This window comes from Pelodiscus sinensis, chromosome 16, assembly GCF_052426305.1.
Source record: "Pelodiscus sinensis isolate ZL-2025 chromosome 16, ASM5242630v1, whole genome shotgun sequence".
NCBI classification, from domain to species: Eukaryota; Metazoa; Chordata; order Testudines; family Trionychidae; genus Pelodiscus; species Pelodiscus sinensis.
This window is the reverse complement of record NC_143067.1, coordinates 41,536,084-41,555,479: the sequence shown is the minus strand read 5'-3', so window position 1 is coordinate 41,555,479 and position 19,396 is coordinate 41,536,084. Positions and strand designations below refer to the sequence as shown.

Genomic DNA, 19,396 nt, shown 5'->3' with positions numbered 1-19,396 from the left:
CTTCTCTTCCAGCTCGGTGATGGGGGCGCTGCCGAGGGTCGGGGACTGCTTCCCACACCCTCGCAGGGAGGAGGGGGCAGGCCTTAGCATCGTGGCCGTGGAGCTGAGTCTAGTCGCGCTCTGGCAAGGGAACGCCGGGTCTCTGCCTGGAGTGGCGGGTGCCATGCCCCTGCACCCCTCAGTGGGGCTATGCGAGTGGTAACGTGCCCTAAGCGCTGCCTGGGGGTATAATCAGTATCCGCAGCTCCAGGGGCTCTGGCCCAGCCGTTAGCAGAGCTCGCGCTCTCCGTCCAGTCTCCTTCCTGCAGAGTGCAGACAGGAAGCCTCTCCAGATAGCATCCTGGGGAAGAAAAGGGCCTGGGGATGAGACGCTGGAGGTGTCTCCAGGGCGCCCGTGTAGCCCAGCCGGCTAACGGCAGGTTGGGGGGCATTAGGAGGAGCGTTGCCGGCAGATCCAGAGCAGTGATTATTCCCCTTTATTCGGCCCGGGCGAGGCCACGTCTGGAGTGTTGCGCCCAGTTCTGGGCCCCGCTACAGGGAGGATGTGGACGCACTGGAGAGGGTCCAGAGGGAAACCCGGGGGCTGGAGCGCTGGCCTACGAGGAGAGGCTGGGGGACTGGGGCTGTTCACTGCAGAAGAGACGAGGGAGGGGGGTTGAGAGCAGCCTGCAGCGCCCTACGGGGGCTCCGAAGAGGCTGGCGGCTGTTCGCGGGGGGGGGGGGGGCAGAACGAGGAGCAAGGGGCTCCCGTGGCGGGGGGCAGGTCCAGGCTGGATATTAGGAAAAACGATTTCCCGAGGTGGGTGGGAAGCGCTGGGCCGGGTTCTGGGGAGGGGGAGGGGTCTCCATCCCCGGAGGGGTTTCAGGCCCGGCTGGACAGAGCCCTGCCTGGGAGGACTGAGTCGGGGCTGGGCCCGGTGCCTGCGGAGGGCTCTGCCCGCCCTGGGTTCTGGGTCTGTGAGCCTGTCGTCAGCAGTCCCTTCGTGTGGCTTTTCCAGCAGCAGGGGGCGCTCTTGCACTGCCGTGCGATTTGCTCGCTTTCCTGCTGCAGTCGGCCATTTTAGGCAGGATGTTTTCCTTCTCCCTCGTCCCCATTTTGTGTTCATGACGCAGAAAATAAAGAGCTTGAGCAAGGGCGGAGTCTGCAGGGGGCTGGGGCTGGCTGAGGCAGAGCTGCTGCTGCAGCTGCAGTCACGCTGAGTTCAGGGCTAGCACAGGCAGCGCTCGGTGGTGACCAGAGCCAGAGGCTGTGCCCTGCCTGCACTGAGGGAGACAGGAAAGGGCAGTGAACAGCCGGAGTTACGCACCCACGGGACTCCCCCGAGAGCCGGGGTGCCCTGTCCCACCGTGTGGAGGGCAGCGGGGTTCTGCTCCCCAGGCAGGGCTGGTGCGGAGCTGTCCGCCAGGGTGCCCTTCCCCCCAGCGGGGCCTGGGCACCAGAGTTGCCTTGTTCCAGCTGCCTGGGGGTTCAAGGTGTTACTGCCTTTCCTGCCTGGGGGGGAGCAGCTGGCTTCTTGCCCTGGCGCTCTCCAGGATCCTGCGCTAAGGGGCCAGGGCACGTGAGCGCGTCTCAGTGCTCTGCTCCCCCGCCTCAAGGGCTGCCGTGGCGTTTCGGGGGGCGTGCTCCGCCCAGGAGCAGACAGCGGGGGTGAGCTGGGCTTTGGAAAGCGGCGTGCTCTCTGGAGCACGGTGGTGAAGTCGGCAGCTGAAATCTGTACGGGGAGCCCTGGGCCCCCCAGCAGAGAGCCCAAATGGGCGAAGAGAGGGCTCTGCCCCTGTGGTCTCCAGGCCAGGGGGGCTCTGGGTTCTGTCCCTGTGGGGCCCAAGGTGAAGGGGGTGTGCTGTATCCGTCGTGGGCTACGACTGCTCGGCACCTCTGGGGCTCGGGGTGAAGACCCACTCGCCACCCCCAGCGCACTGGAAGGTGCCCGTGTAACCGGGCTGCAGCGTGGGGAGCCATGCGCCCAGCACAGTTAACTACTCCCCTGGGGGTTCCCCGGGGTGCTGGGAAAACTCCCAGGGCTCCTGCCGTGCCCACGCTCTGCGCCACACATAGCGAAGGCTTCGTTCGGACAGCCCCTCCTGCCTAGCATCCTAGAAAGGCGCTGTGGCCTGAAGTGGGACGCTGCTCCTGGACGAAGTCCTCGGCGTTCGGCTTTGTAGGGAGACTCTTTGGCCGAGCACAGTCCCCCCGAGAAGCGTCTGTGGAGGGGCTTTTCAGACAAGCGGTGCTGCAGCGGGGGTCCTGTTCCGGACCGGGTGTGTCTAGCTACAGAGTCCCTGTGAAAAGCGGTTGTGTCGGGGGACTGAAGAGGAGCCGGTCTGGGAGTAGCCCGGTCCTCGTGTGCCAGGCGTCTTGCCCAGTAGGAGAGCAGGACTTGGGATTCTTCGCCGATTCTTCGCGCTGCTGTTGCAAATGCCGCTTGTTGCTTCAGCTCCTTTGTAGCAGTTGCAGCGAAGCCTAGTGCGTTACACAGACTGGGCGGTAAAGGCATTGATTTCTGTAGCCAGGTGTGACGTATGGGGGGGTACCTGGCTGGTTGCTAGGCTGGGGCTGGGGGTGACCCCCACTGGCTGCTGTCTGTACCACGGCCCGGCAGGACGGGATGAGTCACTAGGCAAGGGTCTCTCAACCTGTCCGACCAGCTACCCCCCAGGGAGCGCAACAAAGGAAGGGGGAATGTCGCCCCTGGCTGGGGGCAGGGCTGGAAGAGAGTTAGTTTCGGTCTGGTATCATCGAGGAAGCAGCCTAGGGAAGGGGCTGGGATTTAGGGGCCCAGTGTCCCCCATCTCAAGGGGGGCTGAGGCATCCTAGGCCTGCCCTGGAACCAGATTACATCTGTGCTGTGCTGTATCCTGGAGAAGCAATAAACTCCCCCTGTTCTACTGGCTGGGGGAGTCTGTTCGGCCACTACGGGGGTGCAGGAGTCGGGGGACCCCAACGCGCCGTCACACAAGGTCCTCTGGGGGGCAGAGGCCCACCCCCCTTTGAAGGAGGCCCTGGTATTCTTTCTCCTGGCTCACCGATGGCCATCACTGGCCTAGCTCGGCCGTGGAGAGGAGAGGGTCAGCGCTTCCAGATGGGTGATGGCTTTGAGCTCAGGGCAGGTGAGGTGGGGAGGGTTCCCTTGTCTTTACTGATGGCCAGGCTTTGGGCTGTGTGTGTGCGGACTAATGGCAGCGTCCTGCTGGGTGGGAATGGGCTGACGTGAAGGGGTGAGGGGAAATTGCTGAAGTGCTGGGTGTCTGCCTGCGGCGTGGCGATTAACGGGCTGGAGCTGATGTGGCTGTACCAGAGGTGCCCCGGTCGTCGGCCATGGCTTGGTGCAGAGCCGCAGTGACTTGTGTGGCAGGCGAGCGGCAGAGACATTCAGAGCAGCTGCTGTCTCCCCGATGGTGTTGCTCAGGGTTTCGATGGGAACATCCGTTGCAGAGTAGCTGGTCCCCGCAGTTGTGCTGTCGAATGCTGAGCCCGCACTGACCCGACCCGCTTGATTCTCCAGGGTGCTTCGTACAGTTCTGCCCTAAAGCCCCAAGCGTTGGGCTGCGTCTCCTAGGGCCAGGGCTGCGCACTTCCCCTTTTCTTTACGCATGATCCCTTCGGCTGCCCCCAAGTCCTTCGTGAGAGCGCTCACCAGGAGCACGGGCCGGGTGCTCTCCGCAGCCACAGAGCCCTCTGGCCGCTGGCACTTTTCAGAGTAGCTGTTTTTCCTGTAAGCCTCTCTGGTTGGCGGTGCCCTTCGTTCGTGCGCGTGCACAGAAAACGAGGTCAGGGACTCTCTCAGTAGCTGCTCTGTCTGTGTGAGCACACGGCAGGGGGAGGGGATCCAGGGAAAGCACCGTCGTGGCTGAGAGATGCAGCTCGTCCCTTCCGTGTGGTCCCAGTGGGACTGGGCCGGGGGGCAGTTCATGTTCCTGCTGCCCAGCGTGTTGTAGGGCAGGTTACTGTTAGTGCGCTCGGCGCTGCAGCCTTCTCCTGCCTCGGGTCGTGCGTAGTCCCCCCGAGCCAGGCCAGGTGGAATGATCGGAAGGGTCATTAGACCCCGGACTACAGGCTGAACCACTGTGGCCCAGGACTCTGGTCTGGCCATATCCACGGGCCAGCAGGACCTCGGACATTGCCGGACTAGAGAGCCCCAGCACAGAGGGCTGGGAACGGCCGGCCGGCAGGGCAGCAGAGCCCGTGGGACGCCAGAGCCTGCAGACCAGGCGGGGGCAATCATTTTTGATGGGAGGGGGGGCACTCTAAGAATTTGGAAAGTGATCGAGGACCGCACTCTTCCATGGTGTTAATGGCAGAGGTGCGGGGTCTGGGATGGAGGTCGGGGGCAGAAGGGAGCTTTGGGTGAAGGAGGCATTGGACTGGGGTGCAGGGGTTGGGTTGGGAGCTAGGGCGGGGGATGGGGGTACGGGAGGGGTGCAGGGGTTGGGTTGTGAGCTAGGGCGGGGGATGGGGGTACGGGAGGGGTGCAGGGGTTTGGGTTGTGAGCTAGGGCGGGGGATGGGGGTACGGGAGGGGTGCGGGGGTTGGGTTGGGAGCTAGGGCGGGGGATGGGGGTACGGGAGGGGTGCGGGGGTTGGGTTGGGAGCTAGGGCGGGGGATGGGGGTACGGGAGGGGTGCGGGGCTTGGGTTGGGAGCTAGGGCGGGGGATGGGGGTACGGGAGGGGTGCGGGGCTTGGGTTGGGAGCTAGGGCAGGGGATGGGGGTACGGTTCTAGTTGCTGACGGTTATAATAGTGTTCAGTGAAATTCCCCGACTTTTGTAAGGTGCTTCACTTAGTACCTAGGAATGAGAAATCAAGGCTGGTATGAAAGTAGCAGGGCTCCATTAAATGGCGAACAGCTGCCTCTCCAAACGTCACTCTGAGCAAGGCCCTGTCTGGCGGGGTGTTCCGGGCGCTCCGCTGCGTCACTTGGAAGCAAGCACACAGGCAGCGCGGATACGTTGTGCAGCTGACACAGACGGAGGATGTGGTGCATAATAGAGGCCAAAGTTCTTTCCTTCGTTCCGTCCGCTTGCCGCTGTTGCTAATCGAGGATTCGTGTTGCCTCTGCTCCCGTCCCGGGGGAGAGCCTGAATCAGTCTTCCCGGCCATCATGTCACATGCAGCAAATAAAGCAGAGAGCTCTTAGGGGTCTGGGCGCGTGCCTCTGAGTCCTCGCTCCCGGGGAAGCTGCTGCATCTCTGAGAAGGGGAGGGGATCCTGGGGCCGGAGCCAAGCTCGTTGTAAGGAGTCCTCAGACCCCAGAGCCCCAAGTCCCGGGAGTAATGCCCGGAAGATTCCCCAGCCCCCTGGCGGGATGTTAAAGCTGTTGCCAGTGCCAGAGCTGTCACCCATCCCGAGGTCTCCGTGCTCGTCCACGTCTCAGCCCGTGTCCTCCAGCGAGGGGGTTCCTCTCCTGTGCGGGAGAGTCGAGGCTGCGTCTGCCCCTGGGCGGCGCCTTGCGGAGCGTGGGCTGGACAGCGGGCCGTTGTGCGGGTGGCTGCTGGCTCCCCTCGCCTCTACTCACCCCCGTTTCCTGTGCGCAGCAAAGCAAGAGCAGGAGGGCAGCCAGGAGAAGAGTGTGCAGAAGAAAAAGGTCAAAGAGCTGAAAGTGCTGGATTCCAAGAGTGCCCAGAATCTCTGTGAGTGTGGGCGGGGGTCGTGCCGAGCCCGGCGGGGCCCTGTCTGTAGTGCTTGGTGGACTGTCCCCGTCCATTTATTTGTGTCTCTTCTTGGACCCTGGCAGCAATTTTCCTGGGCTCCTTCCGTATGCCTTACGAGGAGATCAAGAACATGATCCTGGAGGTGAACGAGGCTGTGCTGACGGAGTCCATGGTGCAGGTGAGTGAGGATCGGGGAGGCTCGTCGCTTTCCCTGCAGTGGAGGCCCTTGCATTTGCTGTGCTGAGCTCTGCCCATCAGTCTTCCCTAAGAGCATGGCCTCCTTTCGAGGGCTCGTGGAGGCCCCACCTTCTCCTGCGCCTGCCTGGGCCTCATGGACGCACCGTTTCGCCCTCAGAACCTGATTAAGCAGATGCCTGAGCCGGAGCAGCTGAAGATGCTGGCAGAGCTGGGAGATGAATACAGCGAGCTGGCCGAGCCGGAGCAGTTTGGGGTTGTGGTGAGTGTCCTGCCCACGCCATCGTGCAGTGCTTCCGTGCGCAGGGCCTGGCGTCTCCCCCCAGGCCTGCGGCGCGTCCCTTCCCTCGTCTGACCCCTCCCCTCCCGCCTCAGCGAGTCCTGCCTTTCTCCTTGGGGGGCCCTAGCGCAGCTCCCCCTCTGGCTGGGCCTAGGAGGGAGACCTGCAGAGCACCGAGGCCGGTCTCCACTGAGCAGAGGGTCCCCCAGGGTTCGGCCAGCGGGTCTGGCAGAGACCCACTAAAGCAACCACTGAGGGCGCCCTGCGCGCCAGGGCTCTCCCCGTCGCGGGGAACAAGGGAAGGCGAAGGAGCGTTGCTCCCATCGACCTCCCGCTGGGGGCCCGCCCCAGAATCGCTGCAGAGTTCGTCGGCTCCAGTTGACGTCACTGGAGCTGCGTGGCTTGTCTCCGCCGGCCTCAGGGAGTCGGTCGTGAGAGCTGCCTGCGAGGAGGGAGAAGCTGTTGAAGCCCGTGGAGGGGCTAGCTGGGCTCGGGGGCCCTGCCGGAGTGGGCTGGCGGCTGATGGCAGCAGGGGGAGTTGGGTGCTGGCTCTCAGAAGCCAGAGGGGGCTGAAAGCGAGGGACAGAAATGGAGAAAGGTGGCAGAGCTGCATTGAAGAGCCTCAGCTTCCAGGCATCTGACCAAGTGGGTCTTTGCCCACGCAAGCTTGTGCTCCAATCGACCTGAGTCTGGAAGGTGCCACAGGACTCCTCGCCGCGTATGCAGGCCCAGACTCGGGTCCTGGGGCTCTCTGGTGGCTGGAGCCTGGGTGCTGGTTGTGCATGGGCCGCGCGAGGGCTGTTTGAACTCCAAGCAGCGCAGGGGAATGGAAGGAGCTGCGTGTGGTGTAGCTTGGCCCACCTCAGACTGCTACTCGGCGGTGAGTATCTGGCCATAATTTCCCGTTCCCCAGCGTCCCACTTCCTCTGTGCTCAGTAGTAGCTGGGGGAGTCGCACTCCTCGGTTCCCCGTGCGGATAGCGGTTCGCTAGCGCGTCGTGTGCAGACGCCCTCCGCAGTGCGTGGCTCGCCTAGCTAGAGACCATTCGCTCTGGGCCGCTTGGCCTGCGGAGGAGGCTGTCTCCGCTGTCGTTCTGAGCAGTGTCCCTCCAAGCTGCGCCGCGGCAGAGCTTCGCAGGGGATTCCTCAGCTCCGTGCAGGAAGCCCTGAGCCCCTGGCTGGCTAGCCGCCGGGAACACTGGAGGGACACTGGCCCCGACTAAAACTGACCTCCAGTCCAAGGGGCAGCAGAGCCTTGTCTGTGTGCTCAGAGGGGCTGGTATCTCTCCGCTTGCGGGGCCGGACGTATAGACCCCAGTTCCCCTCTGCACAAGGGGCGGCTGCTGGATCCCTTTGCTGGGGAGGGCTGGTGGAAGAGAAGCTTGCGCCATTGGCCGTTGCTCCAGCTGGCCATGCTGCGCCAGTCCGGGACCTGGCTGTAGACAGCGCGGCAGCAGAGGGCTCCTGGTGATACTTGGGGGCCACGTAGCCTTCTCGTTCGCGATTTGCTGCCGCCCCCCGGATTCTCTGCGCTAACTCCAGGGTCTCCATGCAAGCTCCTGGATCCGGGGCCTCAAACTTCTGTCTCCGACGTGACATTTTGAGTTTTCTTTTCCTTCTCGTTCGCGTTTGGCACAATTCGTCTGGCTTCAGGGGCAGAGACCCCTCAGGACACGCGGTCGGAAATGGTTTGGGGTACATTGCAGGTATTCTGAACTAATAAGCTTTGCTGGGCCTTTTGCCTGCTCCTGGACCCTGTGACCTGAGTGTAGCCATGGTCCCAGTACCACCACGCTATCTTCTTCCGCCCAAATGCCCCAGGGCAGGAGCTGACGTTCATTCTCCAGAGCAGTGTTGATTCTCCCCTCCGGAGAGGTGTCGCCCCGAGCACAGAACGGCTCTGTGATGGTCCGGTCTCCCGCTTTCCGTGGCAGCCTGTGACGGGAGCGGTAACTCCCTCCTGTCTGCGTCCAGAGCGAGGGCTCAGCCCTCGCGTTACAAGCCATCCGAGTCTGCGGGGGAAGCGGCTTTCCAGAGGCAGCCAGCAGGGCCCCCCGGGCCTCCGCTCTCCACAACGCTTGAACTCCGCTGCCCGCGCCATCGCCTCAGCCACCACGCCGAGAGCAGGGAGTCCCGGTTCCTCACGCCTGGGCTCCCTTCGGAAGTTCTAGTCCCAGTCCGGCAGCGGGAGAGAAGCTCGGGGGGGAGGACCAGGATTGCTCCTGGGTTTCCTCAGCTCACTTGCAGCCATGGCGTGTGCTGCACAGTCCCCCCCCGCTGCGGGGGGGTGCTCCGGAATCCGGCCTCTGGGTTTGAATCCATTTTGGAGCCTTGTGGGAGCAGAGAAGAGGTCAGCGACATGAGCAGCGTCGCCTCCGTGGTCTGCACAGAGCCTGGCACCAGAGCCCGTGGAGGGGGCTGCCCAAGTGCAAATCTGTCAGCCCACTGGTCCGCTCTGCTTTTAGGCTGCCAGGCCCTCGGCCCCCTGTCAACGTTCAGATGTGCCTGGTGCTGCAATGATTTCTTGACTGGCCCTGTGCTGCGTCCAAGGGCTGCAGCGGTGCATGGCAGCACCCGGCCAGCCGGAGTGTTCTTAGCGCGGCCCGTCGGGCGGCACGTCGGCACTAGCAAGGGGCGAGTTCCTGTCCGGCTTCAGCCCACGCTTGGACAGTCCCGCCGTTTCCAGCCAGTGCCTCTCCTGCACCGCTCCAAAGCCTGGGCTTTGCATACGCGCCGTGTGGAAATCGCATTGGCCACCGTCTGGGATTGCCCAGGAAAGCCCCTTAGCGCCTCCTGCCGGCCGAGTCCATGCCGGTCAGGCGCATTTCACGCCGCCACGGGCCCCCCTTGCCAGATCCCATGTCTGTTGCCTGATGGTTGTTTCCCAGCTGTGGCGCTGCTGGACCCTGCCTGCAGCTTTCCCCACAAAAGGGGCGGTACTTGGATCCGAGTCCATGCTCCTTTATGGGTCCAGGGCATGGGGAGAGACGCCTGCAGGCTGGAGACCAGCGCAGCGGCCGGGAGATGCGCTGCGGCAGCAGGGACCCTGGCACGTGGGGAAGAGGGGGCCTGGGGCTGGTTGCTTTGGCCGGTAGAGGGGGGGCCAGAGAGCAATAGCTGGGCCCTGGTGGGCGGTGCATGACGCCGGTCGTCGTGGCAGCAGAGTCCAGTGAGGTGCGTAGAATTGAGGGGTTGCTCTTGCAGCACTTGGGCCCCTGTGCTGCCGACAGGTGCCCGGCAGCCTCAGCAGGGCAGCGTTCAGTCAGCACGGCCGCCCGGCCACGGCCCATTGCGTGGGAAGCCCAGACAGATCCCTTCCTTGTTCCCAGACTTGACCCAGCTGAGCCAGTGCCCTGCCCCAGACACACCGTTCACCCTAGGGGCGCGGGGCCTGGCAGGCTTGGGGATGGGCGACGGAGCGGAGCAGTCTGCTCCCGGCTGCTGCCCTGGGCCCCGTGTGTCCCGTCCATAGGACCGTTGGGGCAGCCCCCCACGGGCCTCCCAAAGTGCAGGGCCTGGGGTGGCTGCCCCAAGCCGTGCTACGGCCAATGCTAGTCCTTCTCCCCCGTGTTCTGTTGTAGAAATCAAGCCAAGGACTGGATTACAGCAAGGCTGGGACCCTTTTTGGGTTGGGGGCCGCTGGCCCACAGAAAAATCAGTTGGGTGGAGAGCAGAGGGGGCTGGAGCCCCGAGCCCCAGGAACCCGATCCAGGCAAGCGGGGGGCCGCCTCTGGCGCCCCGGGGCCTTAGGTTCCCCACCCCTGGGTTACAGGATCCTAGTTATCCTGGGTGGGGCCCACCAGCGGGGTGTCTGGTGCTTCCGGGCGAACTAGCCGTGCTCCTGCCAGTGTTTCCAGAAGGAAATTGGGGCTGAATTCCAAGTCAGTGGCGCTGAACCGGAGACTCTTCGATGGTTGAAGGGAAGCGTTTCTGCGTGGTCCTGTCGCAGGCTGCGGTGTCCCGGCCGTGGCCTCCTTGCCATTGTGGAGCATTTCTTGTTCCTGATAATCCGGGTTTTCGTCTTCTGCAGCTGAGGTGCATTTAGTCCCTAGAATGAGTAACTTCCTCAGTGACTGGTGATTCTGTCACCGTTTGGTGGAACTGGTTCCCACGAGTCTTTTGCCCAACGGTCTGTGAGTCACCCAGTGTTCGGGATCCGAGCTCGCCCTCCTAGGCCCATGGCCGATCTGAGTCAATTCCTGCCCACGATGCTGTAAGACCCATCCCCGGCCATCTCCCTTCTGGACGTCTTCCCCGTAGGCCGGCTACGCTCCTGCGCTGGACGCCACGCTAGAACTGGGCCAGAGCGGACGTGTCTAAGGACGTGCCTGGCTGCCCTGAGCGGCGAGCAGCCTTTGGTCAGTAGCTACCTGCGCTGGGCCACGTGACGCTCCATGGGCTTCGAGCGGGCTGCCAGGGCGGTGCTGTTCAGCAGCCGGCGGCTTTGAGACTAAGGCTGCCAGGAAGCTGCTGCGTCCTGCTGCGTCCGGGGTAGTCTTTTGCCATTGGCTCCAGATTTGATGCTCCCGGGGAAGCCAACACCTCTGGTGCTGTTTAAATATTCACGTCTGAGTAACCCTGCTGCGGGCTCCTACTGCTGGTGGGGAGAGTTGCCTGGCTGGGGGCCCCTAACGCACGGCCTCCGGGTGCTCCCGGCCAGCGCGGCCCGGCTGGGGGCCCCTAACGCACGGCCTCCGGGTGCTCCCGGCCAGTGCTGCCTGCTGGGGGCCCCTAACGCACGGCCTCCGGGTGCCCCCGGCCAGCGCTGCCTGCTGGGGGCCCCTAACACACGGCCTCCGGGTGCCCCCGGCCAGCGCTGCCTCCTGGGGGCCCCTAACGCACGGCCTCCGGGTGCCCCGGGCCAGTGCTGCCCGGCTGGGGGCCCCTAACGCACGGCCTCCGGGTGCCCCCTGCCAGTGCTGCCTGCTGGGGGCCCCTAACGCACGGCCTCCGGGTGCTCCCGGCCAGTGCTGCCTGCTGGGGGCCCCTAACGCACGGCCTCCGGGTGCCCCCGGCCAGTGCTGCCTGCTGGGGGCCCCTAACGCACGGCCTCCGGGTGCCCCCGGCCAGCGCGGCCCGGCTGGGGGCCCCTAACGCACGGCCTCCGGGTGCCCCGGGCCAGTGCTGCCTGCTGGGGGCCCCTAACGCACGGCCTCCGGGTGCTCCCGGCCAGCGCGGCCCGGCTGGGGGCCCCTAACGCACGGCCTCCGGGTGCTCCCGGCCAGCGCTGCCCGGCTGGGGGCCCCTAACGCACGGCCTCCGGGTGCTCCCGGCCAGCGCTGCCCGGCTGGGGGCCCCTAACGCACGGCCTCCGGGTGCCCCGGCCAGCGCTGCCCGGCTGGGGGCCCCTAACGCACGGCCTCCGGGTGCCCCGGCCAGCGCTGCCCGGCTGGGGGCCCCTAACGCACGGCCTCCGGGTGCTCCGGGCCAGCGCGGCTCGGCTGGGGGCCCCTAACGCACGGCCTCTGGGTGCCCCGGGCCAGTGCTGCCTGCTGGGGGCCCCTAACGCACGGCCTCCGGGTGCTCCCGGCCAGCGCGGCTCGGCTGGGGGCCCCTAACGCACGGCCTCCGGGTGCTCCCGGCCAGCGCGGCTCGGCTGGGGGCCCCTAACGCACGGCCTCCGGGTGCTCCCGGCCAGCGCGGCTCGGCTGGGGGCCCCTAACGCACGGCCTCCGGGTGCTCCCGGCCAGCGCTGCCTGCTGGGGGCCCCTAACGCACGGCCTCCGGGTGCTCCCGGCCAGCGCGGCCCGGCTGGGGGCCCCTAACGCACGGCCTCCGGGTGCTCCCGGCCAGTGCTGCCTGCTGGGGGCCCCTAACGCACGGCCTCCGGGTGCCCCCGGCCAGCGCTGCCTGCTGGGGGCCCCTAACACACGGCCTCCGGGTGCCCCCGGCCAGCGCTGCCTCCTGGGGGCCCCTAACGCACGGCCTCCGGGTGCCCCGGGCCAGTGCTGCCCGGCTGGGGGCCCCTAACGCACGGCCTCCGGGTGCCCCCTGCCAGTGCTGCCTGCTGGGGGCCCCTAACGCACGGCCTCCGGGTGCTCCCGGCCAGTGCTGCCTGCTGGGGGCCCCTAACGCACGGCCTCCGGGTGCCCCCGGCCAGTGCTGCCTGCTGGGGGCCCCTAACGCACGGCCTCCGGGTGCCCCCGGCCAGCGCGGCCCGGCTGGGGGCCCCTAACGCACGGCCTCCGGGTGCCCCGGGCCAGTGCTGCCTGCTGGGGGCCCCTAACGCACGGCCTCCGGGTGCTCCCGGCCAGCGCGGCCCGGCTGGGGGCCCCTAACGCACGGCCTCCGGGTGCTCCCGGCCAGCGCTGCCCGGCTGGGGGCCCCTAACGCACGGCCTCCGGGTGCCCCGGCCAGCGCTGCCCGGCTGGGGGCCCCTAACGCACGGCCTCCGGGTGCTCCGGGCCAGCGCGGCTCGGCTGGGGGCCCCTAACGCACGGCCTCTGGGTGCCCCGGGCCAGTGCTGCCTGCTGGGGGCCCCTAACGCACGGCCTCCGGGTGCTCCCGGCCAGCGCGGCTCGGCTGGGGGCCCCTAACGCACGGCCTCCGGGTGCTCCCGGCCAGCGCGGCTCGGCTGGGGGCCCCTAACGCACGGCCTCCGGGTGCTCCCGGCCAGCGCGGCCCGGCTGGGGGCCCCTAACGCACGGCCTCCGGGTGCTCCCGGCCAGTGCTGCCTGCTGGGGGCCCCTAACGCACGGCCTCCGGGTGCCCCGGGCCAGTGCTGCCTGCTGGGGGCCCCTAACGCACGGCCTCCGGGTGCCCCCGGCCAGCGCTGCCTGCTGGGGGCCCCTAACACACGGCCTCCGGGTGCCCCCGGCCAGCGCTGCCTCCTGGGGGCCCCTAACGCACGGCCTCCGGGTGCCCCGGGCCAGTGCTGCCCGGCTGGGGGCCCCTAACGCACGGCCTCCGGGTGCCCCCTGCCAGTGCTGCCTGCTGGGGGCCCCTAACGCACGGCCTCCGGGTGCTCCCGGCCAGTGCTGCCTGCTGGGGGCCCCTAACGCACGGCCTCCGGGTGCCCCCTGCCAGTGCTGCCTGCTGGGGGCCCCTAACGCACGGCCTCCGGGTGCTCCCGGCCAGTGCTGCCTGCTGGGGGCCCCTAACGCACGGCCTCCGGGTGCCCCCGGCCAGCGCGGCCCGGCTGGGGGCCCCTAACGCACGGCCTCCGGGTGCCCCGGGCCAGTGCTGCCTGCTGGGGGCCCCTAACGCACGGCCTCCGGGTGCTCCCGGCCAGCGCGGCCCGGCTGGGGGCCCCTAACGCACGGCCTCCGGGTGCTCCCGGCCAGTGCTGCCTGCTGGGGGCCCCTAACGCACGGCCTCCGGGTGCCCCGGGCCAGTGCTGCCTGCTGGGGGCCCCTAACGCACGGCCTCCGGGTGCCCCCGGCCAGTGCTGCCTGCTGGGGGCCCCTAACGCACGGCCTCCGGGTGACCCCGGCCAGCGCGGCCCGGCTGGGGGCCCCTAACGCACGGCCTCCGGGTGCCCCGGGCCAGTGCTGCCTGCTGGGGGCCCCTAACGCACGGCCTCCGGGTGCTCCGGGCCAGCGCGGCCCGGCTGGGGGCCCCTAACGCACGGCCTCCGGGTGCTCCCGGCCAGCGCTGCCCGGCTGGGGGCCCCTAACGCACGGCCTCCGGGTGCCCCGGCCAGCGCTGCCCGGCTGGGGGCCCCTAACGCACGGCCTCCGGGTGCTCCGGGCCAGCGCGGCTCGGCTGGGGGCCCCTAACGCACGGCCTCCGGGTGCCCCCTGCCAGCGCGGCTCGGCTGGGGGCCCCTAACGCACGGCCTCCGGGTGCTCCCGGCCAGCGCTGCCTGCTGGGGGCCCCTAACGCACGGCCTCTGGGTGCCCCGGGCCAGTGCTGCCTGCTGGGGGCCCCTAACGCACGGCCTCCGGGTGCTCCCGGCCAGCGCGGCTCGGCTGGGGGCCCCTAACGCACGGCCTCCGGGTGCTCCCGGCCAGCGCGGCTCGGCTGGGGGCCCCTAACGCACGGCCTCCGGGTGCTCCCGGCCAGCGCGGCTCGGCTGGGGGCCCCTAACGCACGGCCTCCGGGTGCTCCCGGCCAGCGCGGCTCGGCTGGGGGCCCCTAACGCACGGCCTCCGGGTGCTCCCGGCCAGCGCTGCCTGCTGGGGGCCCCTAACGCACGGCCTCCGGGTGCTCCCGGCCAGCGCGGCTCGGCTGGGGGCCCCTAACGCACGGCCTCCGGGTGCTCCCGGCCAGCGCGGCTCGGCTGGGGGCCCCTAACGCACGGCCTCCGGGTGCCCCCGGCCAGCGCTGCCTGCTGGGGGCCCCTAACGCACGGCCTCCGGGTGACCCCGGCCAGCGCTGCCTGCTGGGGGCCCCTAACGCACGGCCTCCGGGTGCCCCCGGCCAGCGCGGCCCGGCTGGGGGCCCCTAACGCACGGCCTCCGGGTGCTCCCGGCCAGCGCTGCCTGCTGGGGGCCCCTAACGCACGGCCTCCGGGTGCTCCCGGCCAGCGCTGCCTGCTGGGGGCCCCTAACGCACGGCCTCCGGGTGCTCCCGGCCAGCGCGGCCCGGCTGGGGGCCCCTAACGCACGGCCTCCGGGTGCTCCCGGCCAGCGCTGCCTGCTGGGGGCCCCTAACGCACGGCCTCCGGGTGCTCCCGGCCAGCGCTGCCTGCTGGGGGCCCCTAACGCACGGCCTCCGGGTGCTCCCGGCCAGCGCTGCCTGCTGGGGGCCCCTAACGCACGGCCTCCGGGTGCTCCCGGCCAGCGCTGCCTGCTGGGGGCCCCTAACGCACGGCCTCCGGGTGCCCCGGGCCAGCGCGGCCCGGCTGGGGGCCCCTAACGCACGGCCTCCGGGTGCCCCCTGCCAGCGCGGCTCGGCTGGGGGCCCCTAACGCACGGCCTCCGGGTGCTCCCGGCCAGCGCGGCCCGGCTGGGGGCCCCTAACGCACGGCCTCCGGGTGCCCCCGGCCAGCGCGGCCCGGCTGGGGGCCCCTAACGCACGGCCTCCGGGTGCTCCCGGCCAGCGCGGCTCGGCTGGGGGCCCCTAACGCACGGCCTCCGGGTGCCCCCGGCCAGCGCGGCCCGGCTGGGGGCCCCTAACGCACGGCCTCCGGGTGCCCCCGGCCAGCGCGGCCCGGCTGGGGGCCCCTAACGCACGGCCTCCGGGTGCTCCCGGCCAGCGCGGCTCGGCTGGGGGCCCCTAACGCACGGCCTCCGGGTGCCCCCGGCCAGCGCGGCCCGGCTGGGGGCCCCTAACGCACGGCCTCCGGGTGCCCCCGGCCAGCGCGGCTCGGCTGGGGGCCCCTAACGCACGGCCTCCGGGTGCTCCCGGCCAGCGCGGCTCGGCTGGGGGCCCCTAACGCACGGCCTCCGGGTGCTCCCGGCCAGCGCGGCTCGGCTGGGGGCCCCTAACGCACGGCCTCCGGGTGCTCCCGGCCAGCGCGGCTCGGCTGGGGGCCCCTAACGCACGGCCTCCGGGTGCCCCCGGCCGGCGCGGCCCGGCTGGGGGCCCCTAACGCACGGCCTCCGGGTGCCCCGGCCAGCGCGGCCCGGCTGGGGGCCCCTAACGCACGGCCTCCGGGTGCTCCCGGCCAGCGCTGCCTGCTGGGGGCCCCTAACGCACGGCCTCCGGGTGCTCCCGGCCAGCGCTGCCTGCTGGGGGCCCCTAACGCACGGCCTCCGGGTGCTCCCGGCCAGCGCTGCCTGCTGGGGGCCCCTAACGCACGGCCTCCGGGTGCTCCCGGCCAGCGCTGCCTGCTGGGGGCCCCTAACGCACGGCCTCCGGGTGCCCCGGGCCAGCGCGGCCCGGCTGGGGGCCCCTAACGCACGGCCTCCGGGTGCCCCCTGCCAGCGCGGCTCGGCTGGGGGCCCCTAACGCACGGCCTCCGGGTGCTCCCGGCCAGCGCGGCCCGGCTGGGGGCCCCTAACGCACGGCCTCCGGGTGCCCCCGGCCAGCGCGGCCCGGCTGGGGGCCCCTAACGCACGGCCTCCGGGTGCTCCCGGCCAGCGCGGCTCGGCTGGGGGCCCCTAACGCACGGCCTCCGGGTGCCCCCGGCCAGCGCGGCCCGGCTGGGGGCCCCTAACGCACGGCCTCCGGGTGCCCCCGGCCGGCGCGGCCCGGCTGGGGGCCCCTAACGCACGGCCTCCGGGTGCCCCCGGCCAGCGCTGCCTGCTGGGGGCCCCTAACGCACGGCCTCCGGGTGCCCCCGGCCAGCGCGGCTCGGCTGGGGGCCCCTAACGCACGGTCTCCGGGTGCCCCCTGCCAGCGCGGCTCGGCTGGGGGCCCCTAACGCACGGTCTCCGGGTGCTCCCGGCCAGCGCGGCTCGGCTGGGGGCCCCTAACGCACGGCCTCCGGGTGCCCCGGGCCAGCGCGGCCCGGCTGGGGGCCCCTAACGCACGGCCTCCGGGTGCCCCCTGCCAGCGCGGCTCGGCTGGGGGCCCCTAACGCACGGCCTCCGGGTGCCCCCGGCCAGCGCGGCCCGGCTGGGGGCCCCTAACGCACGGCCTCCGGGTGCCCCCGGCCAGCGCGGCCCGGCTGGGGGCCCCTAACGCACGGCCTCCGGGTGCTCCCGGCCAGCGCGGCTCGGCTGGGGGCCCCTAACGCACGGCCTCCGGGTGCCCCCGGCCAGCGCGGCCCGGCTGGGGGCCCCTAACGCACGGCCTCCGGGTGCCCCCGGCCAGCGCGGCCCGGCTGGGGGCCCCTAACGCACGGCCTCCGGGTGCTCCCGGCCAGCGCGGCTCGGCTGGGGGCCCCTAACGCACGGCCTCCGGGTGCCCCCGGCCAGCGCGGCCCGGCTGGGGGCCCCTAACGCACGGCCTCCGGGTGCCCCCGGCCAGCGCGGCTCGGCTGGGGGCCCCTAACGCACGGCCTCCGGGTGCTCCCGGCCAGCGCGGCTCGGCTGGGGGCCCCTAACGCACGGCCTCCGGGTGCTCCCGGCCAGCGCGGCTCGGCTGGGGGCCCCTAACGCACGGCCTCCGGGTGCTCCCGGCCAGCGCGGCTCGGCTGGGGGCCCCTAACGCACGGCCTCCGGGTGCCCCCGGCCGGCGCGGCCCGGCTGGGGGCCCCTAACGCACGGCCTCCGGGTGCCCCGGCCAGCGCGGCCCGGCTGGGGGCCCCTAACGCACGGCCTCCGGGTGCTCCCGGCCAGCGCTGCCTGCTGGGGGCCCCTAACGCACGGCCTCCGGGTGCTCCCGGCCAGCGCTGCCTGCTGGGGGCCCCTAACGCACGGCCTCCGGGTGCTCCCGGCCAGCGCTGCCTGCTGGGGGCCCCTAACGCACGGCCTCCGGGTGCTCCCGGCCAGCGCTGCCTGCTGGGGGCCCCTAACGCACGGCCTCCGGGTGCCCCGGGCCAGCGCGGCCCGGCTGGGGGCCCCTAACGCACGGCCTCCGGGTGCCCCCTGCCAGCGCGGCTCGGCTGGGGGCCCCTAACGCACGGCCTCCGGGTGCTCCCGGCCAGCGCGGCCCGGCTGGGGGCCCCTAACGCACGGCCTCCGGGTGCCCCCGGCCAGCGCGGCCCGGCTGGGGGCCCCTAACGCACGGCCTCCGGGTGCTCCCGGCCAGCGCGGCTCGGCTGGGGGCCCCTAACGCACGGCCTCCGGGTGCCCCCGGCCAGCGCGGCCCGGCTGGGGGCCCCTAACGCACGGCCTCCGGGTGCCCCCGGCCGGCGCGGCCCGGCTGGGGGCCCCTAACGCACGGCCTCCGGGTGCCCCCGGCCAGCGCTGCCTGCTGGGGGCCCCTAACGCACGGCCTCCGGGTGCCCCCGGCCAGCGCGGCTCGGCTGGGGGCCCCTAACGCACGGTCTCCGGGTGCCCCCTGCCAGCGCGGCTCGGCTGGGGGCCCCTAACGCACGGTCTCCGGGTGCTCCCGGCCAGCGCGGCTCGGCTGGGGGCCCCTAACGCACGGCCTCCGGGTGCCCCCGGCCAGCGCGGCCCGGCTGGGGGCCCCTAACGCACGGCCTCCGGGTGCCCCCGGCCGGCGCGGCCCGGCTGGGGGCCCCTAACGCACGGCCTCCGGGTGCCCCCGGCCAGCGCGGCCCGGCTGGGGGCCCCTAACGCACGGCCTCCGGGTGCCCCCGGCCAGCGCGGCTCGGCTGGGGGCCCCTAACGCACGGCCTCTGGGTGCCCCCGGCCAGCGCGGCTCGGCTGGGGGCCCCTAACGCACGGCCTCTGGGTGCCCCCGGCCAGCGCGGCTCGGCTGGGGGCCCCTAACGCACGGCCTCCGGGTGCCCCCGGCCAGCAGGGCTTTGGGGCCGATTGTCATGCTTTCTGGAACTGGGGCCTTAGAATTGGAGCTCCCGGGGTGTATTGGCTGCGTGCCCATCCCCCTCCTCTGTGTGATCTAGCCCTGGATTTCACAAGCCTGGCAGAACTGGGTGTGCTTTGCCATGTGGGCACTGCAGCGTCGGTTAACCGGCCAGCGGAGCCTGCGTGCGGCTGGGAGCCAGCGTGGTTAGTGGCCCCGGGCCTTAGCGGGTAGCGCATAGGCCACCGTGCCGGGTGAGCAGGCCTCTTTCCTGTCCCCTTCCCTGTGTGACCCTGTCCCTGTCCCCTTCCCTCCCCAGATCAGCTCCGTCTCCCGCCTGCGGCCCCGGCTCCATGCCATCCTCTTCAAGCTGCAGTTTAATGAGCAGGTGGAGAACATCAAGCCTGAGATTGTCTCGGTGACAGCGGCCTGCGAGGAGGTGCGCCAAAGCCAGAGCTTTTCCAGCCTGCTGGAGATCACCTTACTGGTGGGCAACTACATGAATGCAGGCTCCAGGAACGCTGGCGCCTTTGGCTTCAACATTAGCTTCCTCTGCAAGGTGAGTGGGCAGGGTCTCGCTCCCCGGGCCAGGGACCGCAGACCGCGGCGGGTTCTCCGCCCCGCCTTTCCCATCGCCACGTTTCTCGTTCCCAGCTCCGAGACACCAAGTCCACTGACCAGAAGTTAACGTTGCTGCATTTCCTGACTGAGCTGTGTGAGCAGAAGTACCCGGAGGTCATGAAGTTCCCCGATGAGCTGATCCACGTGGAGAAAGCTAGTCGAGGTATTTGTCATAAGACCATCAGAACTGCCAGACGGGGTCAGAGCAAAGGCCCATCCAGCACAGGGTCCTGTCTCTGACAGTGGCCAGTGCCGGGTGCCCCGGAGGGAGCGAACAGACCAGGGAATCCTGTCGCCATTCCCAGCTTCTGGCAAACAGAGGCCAAAGATGCCATTGATGGCCCTGACCTCCATGAAATTATCTAGCTCTTTTGAACCCTATTATAGTCCTGGCCTTCACAACCTCCTCCGGCAAGGAGTTCCACAGGTTAACAGTGTGTTCTGTGAGGAAA

General features: G+C 70.1%; 1 protein-coding gene across 1 annotated transcript in view; it reads left to right on the top strand.

Annotated features, from left to right (window-relative positions):
• Window positions 1–19,396, top strand: part of DIAPH1 (diaphanous related formin 1) — a 109,101-nt gene that overhangs the window by 73,878 nt on the left and 15,827 nt on the right. Inside the window, exons 19-23 of the mRNA XM_089769607.1 lie at window positions 5,532–5,627; window positions 5,732–5,826; window positions 6,004–6,105; window positions 18,643–18,882; window positions 18,978–19,107. Of these exons, the coding sequence (XP_089625733.1) occupies window positions 5,532–5,627; window positions 5,732–5,826; window positions 6,004–6,105; window positions 18,643–18,882; window positions 18,978–19,107 (663 nt within the window). The remainder of the gene's footprint in view (window positions 1–5,531; window positions 5,628–5,731; window positions 5,827–6,003; window positions 6,106–18,642; window positions 18,883–18,977; window positions 19,108–19,396) is intronic.